We start from the raw sequence: 12,245 nt of genomic DNA, 5'->3' as shown, positions 1-12,245 counted from the left end.
CCATGTGACCAAACCACAAATGTATCATCCACGTATAGATTCTCGGCAGCTGAAACATCCGGTCGTGAAAGCCTTCATTGTATGATTATCTGGACGGACCTACGTAGAACAGATTTCACCACTAGATGTCACTAGAGGTGGATCAGGCAGTATTAAAGATGGCGGGTAGTATTGTGTTGTCAGTAGAGAAGCAGTGACAACAGAATGGAGCGGTCAGGAGAGCTCACTGACTTCGAACTTGGACAAGTCATTGGATGTCAACTAAATACCAGATTCATCTGGTACATTTCAACCGTTCTAAAACTGCCCATGTCGTCTGCTGCTGATGTAACTGTGAGGTGGAAATGCGAACGAACAGCTAAACCAATACCAGGCAGAGCTGAACCGTCGAGCACTGCGGAGGGCCATTGCAAAAAATCGCATGTAATCAGTGGAAGGAATCAGTCGAGAGCCCCAAAGTGCTACCAGCAGTGCAGCCAGCACAATGACTGTAGTTAGGGAGTTAAAAAGATGGGGTACAATGCCCAAGCGGCTATTCATAAGCCACATTCTCTGTACTCAGTGCTAAGCGACGCTCGAGGTGGTGTAAAGAGCGAAGCGACAGGTCAGTGGATGACTGGAAACTTGTGACATCGAGTGATGAATTATGCTATACCCCATGGCGATCAGATCCAAGGGTTTGGGTTCGGTGAATGCCTCGAGATGTTACCTGACATCATGTGTCGTGGCAACAGCGAAGCACGAAGGTGGTGGTGTTGCGTGGGCCGGTGGGTTTCTGGCGCCAGGCGATGTCGATTCTTACTTCCATTTTTGATCGTTCTCCCTGTGCCTTGTTCTCTTTGCGTCTTTGAGGCAGGCTATTTATGGTGGCGCGCGTGCGCAAGTCGAGGAGAGTGGGTCCGCGCATGAGCCGAGCCAGTCTGTGACGTGACGTGCTTTCGATGTTGTCGTTGTGGGGAGTTGGCGACACCATTTCACGTGGCACGGCCGTATGCCGTGAGGACCAGTTGAGTTGGAGCAACGAAGAAGCATAGGGCCGCTGCCGGAAAGTATTAAAGTTGTACTGACATGGCTAGCCAGTGGCGACCAGGATTTGCTAATACCTCGAGAGCTATGTGGATGGATGGCGTGTGAATTTCACATGAAGAAGAAAAAATTAATCGCCAAGCTTTCGTGGTGGGTTCCTCCTTCTATATATAGTGAATATTGTTGTGTACTTAAGGACTGGTCACTGTTGCAGTTGCTCGTGCTAGTGGCCAGCAAAACAATCACTGCAGTGGTGGCGAGACGAGTTATGTTCTGGAACGGCCATGAAATTGTCTTACTAAAGTGGCTAGAAATAGCGCCTCGCATTTGTAAGATTTAGTGCTTAGTGGCACGTTGAAGGTAGCTGGTTCTCTTGAACGTCATTTCTTAATTTAGTTACAGATTTAGAATTTTCTGATTTTACGAATTAGTGGTAGTTGTTGTTTCTTAATAATTTCTTGTGTGTATTTAAGTGATATCAGTTTCTATTGCAATTTCAAATACCTAACCGAAGGTTGATTGTCGTGTTAAGTACTGCACGTTTGATTTATGTGGTGTCAGCCATTCGACAAAGACAGATTACCTTACGTCATTGGGTGTGGACTGGCACATCTTTTCATGTAGTATCTAGATTTTTTTTTTTTTTTTTTTGATCAAAGGAAACTAAGCTCATTTATTCTGTTCATTGGTTAACTTGTAATATGTTTATATTAAGGTATTGCTTTTCTATATATATTTGTGTAACTTGTATATACTACAGTGTGTCTGCCGCTCATGTTTTCCTGTTTTCAGAAACGTGTATAGTGGTCGAAGCAAGCAAACCTCGCCCCCGAGCTTGCAGTGTGACGGAAATCGGAAATCTCAGTAGTTGAACTCAGGGCCGACCGGACCCCGTTAACGCACGGTTTCTATATTCCATTCAACGAGAGGCTTCTTTTCGGCAGAAGATTTCCTACTGCCCAAAGTTGAGTGTAAGTTCACCCTTTCGATCGTGTGTTTGTGAAATCTTAATGGATTAACGTTTGCTCGCGGCCATCACATATTCATCAAATTGACGTCTTGCATAAAGTCTAGAATTTTCCGGATGTTGAGTGTAGTAGAATGCTAAGTGTAAACAGAACAATTAATAGTACCCTACAGGTCAGATAGCATGAAACGAATTTTATGTTTCCAGTAAGTGTAAAACTGTGTGAGAATGGCGACAGCCGACATTGTAAACATTTGGTTATCTGTTGTTACCGGCACGTAAAGGCGCCGTTGTCACAAGTGTGACGGTTAATATTGTAAATACTAATTTTGGATAGGGCCTTGATGTGCAAATGTTGTTAATTCATTATTACTGCTGATGAATTCATGTGTACATGTAATCAATAAAGAAGAGTTGCAACTACAAACTAGTTGTGTTACTGGTATACAACGTTAGAGTGTGCAGTCGCCACACCATTACGCCATGGGGGTGGTTCTCGTGGTTATGGTGCCCTCCCGTTATTACGCTTACCAAAGGATATGAACACATTTTACAGCGTTGTGTATTGAGTACCGTAGAAGGAAAGTTCTGAGAGGACGATTGTTTTCATCAGCATGACAAAGTACCCAGTCGCAAATTAGCATTCGTGAGGAAATGGTTTGTAGACAATAACAGTCCTGAAGCGGACTAGCCTACCCAGAGTCCCGTCCTGAGCCCAACGGAACTCCTTTGGGATGAGTTAGAACGTCGCCAACGCTCCACACCGCAGCGTCCAACATCGTTACCTTGTCTGGTTTCGGCTCTTGAGGAAGAATGGGATGTCACTCCTCCACAGGCATTCAGACACTCCACTGAAAGTGTCCCTATCAGAGTTCAAGCCTTCATAAAGTTCAGTAACAGCTGTCATCAGATCAGTAGTGTATGGCATCAGATAGTGCATGGGACAAGCGTAATACCTAACGGCTACGGGAAGAATACACATTAGTGGCCATTAAAATTGCTAAACCACGAAGATGACGAGCTGCAGGTGCGAAATTTAACCGACAGAAAGAAGATGCTGTGATATGCAAATGATTAGTTTTTCAGAGCATTCACACAACGTTGGCGCCGGTGGCGACACCTACAACGTGCTGACATGAGGAAAGTTTCCAACCGATTTCTCATACACAAACAGCAATTGACCGGCGTTGGCTAGTGACACGTTGTTGTGATGCCTCGTGTAAGGAGGAGAAATGCGTACCATCACGTTTCCGACTTTGATAAAGGTCGGATTGTAGCCTATCGCGATTGCGGTTTATCGTATCGCGACATTGCTGCTCGCGTTGGTCGAGATCCAATGACTATTAGCAGAACATGAAATCGGTGGGTTCAGGAGGGTAATACGGAACGCCGTGCTGGATCCCAACGGCCTCGTATCACTAAAAGTCGAGATTACAGGCATCTTATCCGCACGGCTATAACGGATCGTGCAGCCACGTCTCGATCCCTGAGTCAACAGATGGGGACGTTTGCAAGACAACAACCATCTGCATTAACAGTTCGACGACGTTTGCAGCAGCATGGACTATCAGCTCGGAGACCACGGCTGCGGTTACCCTTGACGCTCCATCACAGACAGGAGCCCCTGCGATGGTGTACTCAAAGACGAACCTGGGTGCACGAATGACAAAACGTCATTTTTTCGGATGAATGCAGGTTCTGTTTACAGCATCACGGTGGTCGTATCCGTGTTTGGCGACATCGCGGTGAATGCACATTGGAAGCGTGTATTCGTCATCGCCATACTGGCGTATCACCCGGCGCGATGGTATGGGTTGCCATTGGTTACACGTCTCGGTCACCTCTTGTTCGCGTTGTCGGCACTTTGAACAGTGGACGTTACATTTTAGATGTGTTACGATCCGTGGCTCTACCCTTCATTCGATCCCTGCGAAACCCTACGGTTCTGCAGGATAATGCACGACCGCATGTTGCAGGTCCTGTAGGGTCCTTTCTGGATACAGAAAATGTTCGACTGCTGCCCTGGCCAACACATTCTCCAGATCTCTCACCAATTGAAAACGTCTGGTCAATGGTGGCCGAGCAACTGGCTCGTCACAATACAGCAATCACTACTCTTGATGAACTGTGGTATCGTGTTGAAGCTGCGTGGGCAGCTGTACCTGTACACGCCGTCCAAGCTGTTTGACTCAATGCCCAGGCGTATCAAGGCCGTTATTACGGCCAGAGGTGGTTGTTCTGGGTACTGATTTCTCAGGATCTATGAACCAAAATTGTGTGAAAATGTAATCACATGTCAGTTCTAGTATAATATATTTGTCCTATGAATACCCGTTAATCATATGCATTTCTTCTTGGTGTAGCAATTTTAATGGCCAGTAGTGTACAATCCCAGTACCAAAGAAGCCCGGTTTGACTAATTCCGAATCAACAGCTTAAAAAACCATGGATACAAAAGTTGGAAAATTTTTCTGATTTCTCGGTCCTGTGCGTGACACCATTCAAGCCAAGTAGCAACAAATAAATCATGTAAAGCGCTGCACTTAACAGACTTTTCTTTCACAAACTGCGATATAACTTACTTTACAACAGATTAAATCTGATTGTAAAAGAAGTATTTAGCATGCGAGAACTTCAAAATGATAATGGACTTCTACCAACATGTATTATACTTTCTCTTCCCCATCCACAATATCGTCTTCTAGTTTGTTCCCTTTGTATAGTTCTTCTTTACATTCGTTCCGCATTTTAGCCTACAGTTCTGTACCTAGCCGCCTCTCTCTTCTTGTACGGTTTATTTCATTTTCCCATACGAGGCATATACCTTTACGGTAGTCATGTCTGCTTCTACGGCTTTGCATTTCTGTGCCAGTCATTCTCGCTTTGTCATTTTGCACTTTGTGCCTACTTCATTTTTAATCGTCTGTATTCCATTAGGTCTGCTTCATTGCTGATTTTTTTTTATATATATTGTCCTGTTTCAGCAATTTAATTACCTATCTCACACGTTATCCGAAGATTTCAACTGGGTCTTGTGTTTTGACTTTTTTTTCCTTTGATGCTGTATATATGATATTACACCCATCAGAACGTAGTGAGTGGCTGATAATCCGTAGGTCAAGGCCCCAGACACGTCAAAATCAATCAGTTATGACTCAATAGAGGCAGTACATTTCTTATGTCAAACTACTCTGCAAACACTCCTGGAAGAATTGCGAAAGTTTGCTACTAGAGTTATTGTACACCTAATATCATATCGAGTATTGTGTTGTACAGTGTAGTTAAAACTAACAACAGTATCGTGGTGGCTTCTTGCGTTACACAAAACAGTTTAGCCCCCAAGCTTCCAGCATTTTTTTGCGAATTGCAAGCAGCTGGAATCGCATCAAGTGGTTTCACTTCACCTTCTCATGGATCCAAAAAGAAAGTGGGGTTCATTACTAAAGATCTGAATAGCGAGGTATGTTGATGTGCCCTGCACTGAAGTTCGTGAAAGGGAATCTCCATGCAAACATCAGGTGGAGTTAGAACGGCACCACTGACACCTTAACTGGCAGAACTTTATCATCTCTTTCTGCAGCAGCGAATCGTAAGAGTGGTGTGGCGTCAATACCTTGGTGGTGAGAAGTCTTCTGGAGGCCAAATTAGCGGACAAACTGCGCAAAGCGCCGAGAACAGGTGCTCGCAACATATTCGCCAACTCTGAAACACAGTAATACAAGGACCGTTTTAAGTTTTTTTACAAATATAAAGAAAAATAATCTTTGATACAAACCGTTGTGTTGTTCTTCATAATATTCACCTTTCAACTTTATACAATTTAGCAAGGGTTCGAAACAGTAATGTTCTGAAAACATTTTTTCCCTTGTGATGTTGGTGCCATAAAACGTGGTTTTGGAAGCATTCAACAATTTCTCGAGATGATGCAAATTGCTATCAAGGTAGTTTTTGATTGACATAAGGGAACAAATAGAGACATTTATACTATGTTTTTCCTTCATCAAATAGTGTTTGACATTCTGCACAACAGCTGCCATTGTGACGATGACGAACGATGCGACGTTTTCGTTTATCTTTCCTGATTTCATCGATGAGCAAACTGTCGCATCACGTTCAGAATTAATCGTTCCACGATCCTGTACAACGACAGTCGCGAAATTTCCAGTGTAACCAAATTGAAAAAGCCATCATTTATTTGGAAGTGCTTCGCGAAGGGATCTCTTTTGTTGGTTTTGTTTCATCTTGGAACATGAAGCAGCTGATTGCTGCTACAGCGTAGGAAAAATCTGAATCGATGTGGGTACAAAGACAAAAATTGCTCTTTGGTCGCTCATCTGTAAGCAAGACATACTAACGATGTCTTCTGCCGTTACTCAGAAGCGAAGCCATTGCCTGCATTTATGACCAAATACGAATAAATAATAACGTGCACGCACTGTATAGTGCCGGTCGTTGAGGACGAGCGGTTCTAGGCGCTTCAGTCTGGAACCGCGCGACCGTTACGGTCGCAAGTTCGAATCCTGCCTCGGGCATGGATGTGTGTGATGTCCTTAGGTTGGTTAGGTTTAATTAGTTCTAAGTTCTAGGGGACTGCTGACCTCAGATGGTAAGTCCCATAGTGCTCAGAGCCATTTGAGCACTGTGTTTTGTGTGTTATTCACAAAAGACAAATCTGCAATGCATACCTGCGCTGGTGAATGAGATTAATGTCAAAATTACCTAAACAGGTCAGCAAAAATTACGTCAGTAATATCAGAAATTGAATCCGCCTTCATGCAAAACACCTTGTTATTCGTTTATTTCTTTATTCTCCCAAATTAGTTTCGGCGACAAATATCACCATCATCAGTGTTTTTTTTTAATCTAACACATGCAGAAAATAGCATAGTTATACACAGTTGCACATTATTACATTCTTACTATTCGTTTTTTGAAATATAGTTTTCTATGGATACTTTCATATTACCTTATTTATTGTATGTTACAGCATGTTTTAAGAATTATTGTCGCTGTTTGCAGCATATTTTCTGTGCGCTTTTTTTCTGCTGCTACAGTTTTCATAGCCTTTATCTCCACATGCGATACACTTCTCGCGACACACGCGAACAGCAAGATGCATAATATTCTGGATCAGAAACAAAGTGCGAAAGTTTTGTTTTTCTGTGTATAAAAGTTGCTACATGTCATCCAACGAACGTGTCAAGATGTGCACACACGTTTCTCTTCTTCAAAATGTTCTGGGGAATGTCCTGCATACTTCATTTAGAGATGTTGCTCCATTGTGCTTTGTCACAAGACGCCGTTGACGCTCTATGGCCGCACGTCAACTACTTAACATTGCCTGCTGACAACAACTGGTCCAATGCACATCTTTTGTTAACAGTTACAGATCTCGCCGCAGTTATTGCGATTACGTCGTGTACACGCCAGGAATAAAATCAACCTCGGAACGTTTCCGACCGACGCTGTACTTCCTTGGTCGAATTTTTTGCGCATTTATTTGCAGTAATTGACACTAGGCTGTTTTTGTGTTTCGCTCAAATTGTGCAGTATACATCGCGAACAGATCACTTTTACAGCTAACAGTATACATCGCGAACAGATCACTTTTACAGCTAAAAATGCACCCAAAATCGGAATTATTCCGTATTTGACACTCCTAAGGGTGCCTCTGTCTCCCTGACTAAGTCACATGCGGAGTATCTTCAGTCATGTGGAGCACAGCTTCGATATTTTTTGGAAAAACTGAATTTTCTCGACTTGCACGAAATTTGTAATCTGGAAACGGGAAACGGTAAACTTGAGAAATGTCAAAATGTAAGAAAACAAAGAAGCCCGACAGATCCGCATTACAAATAATTTTCTTGGAAGGAATGCAGATTATGACATCATAAGTATCCGACAAATTCGATAATTTTGGAATTAAAAAAAAAATACAAAAATGGAAATTTAGTTGAACGATGTAAGTGTCATGCTTCACTTCCAAGGAGCCGCCCGGGGTGGCCAACCGGTTCTAGGCGCTACAGTCTGGAGTTGCGCCACCGCTACGGTCGCAGGTTCGAATCCTGCCTCGGGCATGGATGTGTGTGACGTCCTTAGGTTACTTAGGTTTAAGTAGTTCTAAGCTCTACGGGACTGATGACATCAGCAGTTAAGTCCCATAGTGGTGAGAGCCATTTTGAACTTCCAAGGAATCACTGAATGTGCACAGCATCACCTCACTTATTTCTGAGCAGTAACGAAGAAAACAAAAATGACATCACTAACGCAACGAGAAACAAAATACTTTAAATTCCCCTTCAAGAAAACTGACCAAGACTAATAGCTCCTTTTTTTTCAGTACTTATTTGTTGGTCAGTGGAAAACGAGGAATATTTCGAAGGAGGGAAGATCGCGCAGTTTCATATCTAAAACTATACGACATTTTGTTTTATTTCATTTGCTGCACAATACATAGTTAAATTCTGATGATTTCAGATTACATTACTTGGTCGTGGCTCCTTTTAAGTAACAGCAGTCACTTTGTTGTATACCGCTTTCCTTTAATTCTTAGCTCAATGTTATTATTTACGATTCTTTTTTCGTTTATTATAAAGCGTTAGACACTAGAGCCGACCAGGGTGGCCGAGAGGTTCTAGACGCTACAGTCTGCAACCGCGCGACTACTGCGGTCACAGGTTCGAATTCTGCCTCGGGCATGGATATGTGTGATGTCCTTAGGTTAGTTAGGTTTAAGTAGTTCTAAGTTCTAGGGGACTGATGACCTCAGCAGTTAAGTCCCATAGTGCTCAGAGCCATTTTTTTGTTCGATGCTAGAGGTCTACGTCGAGAATAACTGAAATGAGATAAAGTGTAGGTGAAGGTGCGGTAAAACGGCCACTCTAAGGAAAATTGAATTTACACTAAACCATGGTTACTGATACAAGTTTGCCACTTACATATTTTGAAAGTTCGTGTTAAAGGGAACCCAACAAATATTGCTAAGCGACAAAGACAATAATATATAGAAATTATACGCATTTTTCTGAAGCCTTGCATAGTGACCACTTTTTCCGACCGTAATGTGCAGTGCGCTCACAATGGGGTAGCATTTTGGTTACTCTGATTTCCAGACATATTTATATGCATCTTGATCCACTAGCATCGGAAACAAAATCAAACGACCGCAGCAGACTGTTTTCATTCGCATTTCCGTATTAGGCCAAACATAACAGAATAGAGACGGTTATTAATGCTATAGCTTAATTAACTTAAAATCTCCCAAAAGGGTTAGGATAACGGATGAAAGTATACAGGGTGTTACAAAAAGGTATGGCCAAACTTTAAGGAAACATTCCTCACACACAAATAAAGAAAAGATGTTATGTGGACATGTGCCCGGAAACGCTTAATTTCCATGTTAGAGCTCATTTTAGTTTCGTCAGTATGTACTGTACTTCCTCGATTCACCGCCAGTTGGCCCAATTGAAGGAAGGTAATGTTGACTTCGGTGCTTGTGTTGACATGCGACTCATTGCTCTACAGTACTAGCATCAATCACATCAGTACGTAGCATCAACAGGTTAGTGTTCATCACGAACGTGGTTTTGCAGTCAGTGCAATGTTTACAAATGCCGAGTTGGCAGATGCCCATTCGATGTATGGATTAGTACGGGGCAATAGCCGTGGCGCGGTACGTTTGTATCGAGACAGATTTCCAGAACGAAGGTGTCCCGACAGGAAGACGTTCGAAGCAATTGATCGGCGTCTTAGGGAGCACGGAATATTCCAGCCTATGACTCGCGACTGGAGAAGACCTAGAACGACGAGGACACCTGCAATGGACGAGACAATTCTTCGTGAAGTTGACGATAACCCTAATGTCAGCGTCAGAGAAGTTGCTGCTGTACAAGGTAACGCTGACCACGTCACTGTATGGAGAGTGCTACGGGAGAGCCAGCTGTTCGCGTACCATGTACAGCGTGTGCAGGCACTATCAGCAGCTGATTGGCCTCCACGGGTACACTTCTGCGAATGGTTCATCCAACAATGTGTCAATCCTCATTTCAGTGCTGGTACGTTCTGTTGCCGTGTGTTTCCATTCAATGATTAATGTGATTTGAAGAGAAGTAATAAAATGAGCTCTAACATGGAAAGTAAGCGTTTCCGGACACATGTCCACATAACATATTTTCTTTCTTTGTGTGTAAGGAAAGTTTCGTGAAACTTTGGCCATACTTTTTTTAACACCCTGTATAAAAGTATTTAGAAGTAGTGATATACGGCAAAAACTAATAATTTTTTTTGGGGGGGGGGGGCGGGCGGGGGCGTGGTTAAGACTCTGCTCACGTTTCCCGACGAGTAGTGTGTGTTTTTTCCCCCGAACGATCGGCATGTCGGCGTTAATCGTCCACATATGAAACTCTCAAATCGCGGAGAAGTAACAAGGAACTAGATTTGTAGCCAAAAAACATTATTTAAACAGTTATGTTGTAAGAGTCCCGCATGGTTCAAAAACAGATGTCAACTGTTTGTTACTGACAAGATATAAAAGACAGAAAAACGTTATGCATGTCGCTGGGTAGAATAAGGTCCAACGTTTTCTCACAGCTGCGCTCTTGTTTGTAGCAACATGACAACTACACCACAAGTGAAATCATGTTGTGTGATGGAATTTGAACGAAGTCAGTCCGTTCCTCAAGTTCAACGTGCATTCCGCCGTCGGTTTCGTAAGGAACCGCTTCTGGACAATCAGGTCTATGACTGGCATACAAAATTGTTGGAGGTTGGTTGCATTTGCAAAGGGAAGAGTACTGTCGGTCACGCACGTCTGATGAAAATGTCGAGTTTATCCGAGATGCCTTCACACGGAATCCTTGGAAGTCCATAACACGGGCAAGCCAGAAATTCAGTTTCCTCCAGCAATAGTGTGGCGTGTTTTGAAACGACGCCTGCAAATGAAGCCTTACAAGTTGCAGTTACTGCAGCAACTGCGTCTCGGCGACCGTAAGAGAAGGTGTGAATTTTGCATTTCAGTTTTCCAAGATATGGCAGAGAACACTTTTTCCGAACTAATCATTGGACGAATCGACGTTTCATCTATCAGGTAAAGTAAACCTTCATAATGGAAGAATTTAGGTGTCACAAAACCCTGGCGTCGTCACCGAAAGTGGAAGAGACTCACCGAGTTTGAATGTGTTTCGTGTCGTTTTCGTTCACAAAGTTCATGGACTTTTTTTTTGCGGTGGGAACTGTGACAGGAGCGTCACACCTGGACATATTGCAGAACTGTTTCCTCAATTTCACGAAGATTCCAATGAGCAATCTTATGCGTGACAGCGCCCCGTCTCACTTTTACCTTGAGGTGTGGCGTTATCTTAATACCATCACCCCACAACGTTGTACTGGAAGAGGTGGACAACTAGACCTTGTTCACTGCGTTTAGTAGACCTCACATCTTGCGTTGTTTTTTTTGTTTTGTTTTTTTTTTTTTCTTTGAGGATACATAAAAGACAGAGTATATGTGAAGCTACTCTTCGATAGCTGAGAAATCGAATTGTTGACGCTGTTGATTCTACACTCATGCTCATAAATTAAGGATAATGCTCTGGTCGGCGATTTGCCGGTTTAAATCACCTCGAGGTATGACATTGCGGTGCATTTGACCTGCGGTCGATGCACGATGACTCTCGCAGCAGTCCACATACGCAGAGGTGTGTTGGTGCATGTCAGAATACGTTGCAGCGAGTAAGTATGCAGACGTTTTCAGACGTGCTAATGATGACTTTGTGTTGAAAATGGCTCAAAGAACACATGTTGATGACGTTATGAGGGGTAGAACACTAGGGCGACTGGAGGCTGGTCAAACACAGCAGGTCGTAGCATGGGCCCTCCGTGTGCCACAAAGTGTAATCTCAAGATTATGGCAACGATTCCAGCAGACAGGAAACGCGTCCAGGCGCTACAGTACGGGACGTCCACAGTGTACAACGCCACAAGAAGACTGATATCTCACCATCAGCGCCACGGAGTACTGCAGGTAGCCTTGCTCGGGACCTTACCGCAGCCACTAGGACTGTTGTCTCCAGACACACAGTCTACAGACGACTGAACAGACATGGGATTATTCACCTGGAGACCTGCAAGGTTCATTCCACTGACCCCTGGTCACAGGAGATTCCGTAAAGCCTAGTGTCAAGAACACAGTACATGGGTCATTGGAACAGTGGTCCCAGGTTATGTTCACGGACGAGTCCAAGTATAGTCTAAGCAG

General features: G+C 43.4%; 1 protein-coding gene across 2 annotated transcripts in view; it reads right to left on the bottom strand.

Annotated features, from left to right (window-relative positions):
• LOC124794727 (gamma-butyrobetaine dioxygenase-like) overlaps positions 1 to 12,245 on the bottom strand; it is a 234,819-nt gene that overhangs the window by 140,660 nt on the left and 81,914 nt on the right. For both annotated transcript variants that reach the window (XM_047258324.1, XM_047258333.1), the window contains exon 2: positions 5,607 to 5,695. In XM_047258324.1, the coding sequence (XP_047114280.1) occupies positions 5,607 to 5,684 (78 nt within the window). In that variant the 5' untranslated portion in view covers positions 5,685 to 5,695. The remainder of the gene's footprint in view (positions 1 to 5,606; positions 5,696 to 12,245) is intronic.

The sequence above is a fragment of the Schistocerca piceifrons genome, chromosome 1 (genome assembly GCF_021461385.2).
Source record: "Schistocerca piceifrons isolate TAMUIC-IGC-003096 chromosome 1, iqSchPice1.1, whole genome shotgun sequence".
Lineage (NCBI taxonomy): Eukaryota > Metazoa > Arthropoda > Insecta > Orthoptera > Acrididae > Schistocerca > Schistocerca piceifrons.
Note: the sequence above shows the minus strand (reverse complement) of the source record. Positions and strands in the feature narration are given on the sequence as shown.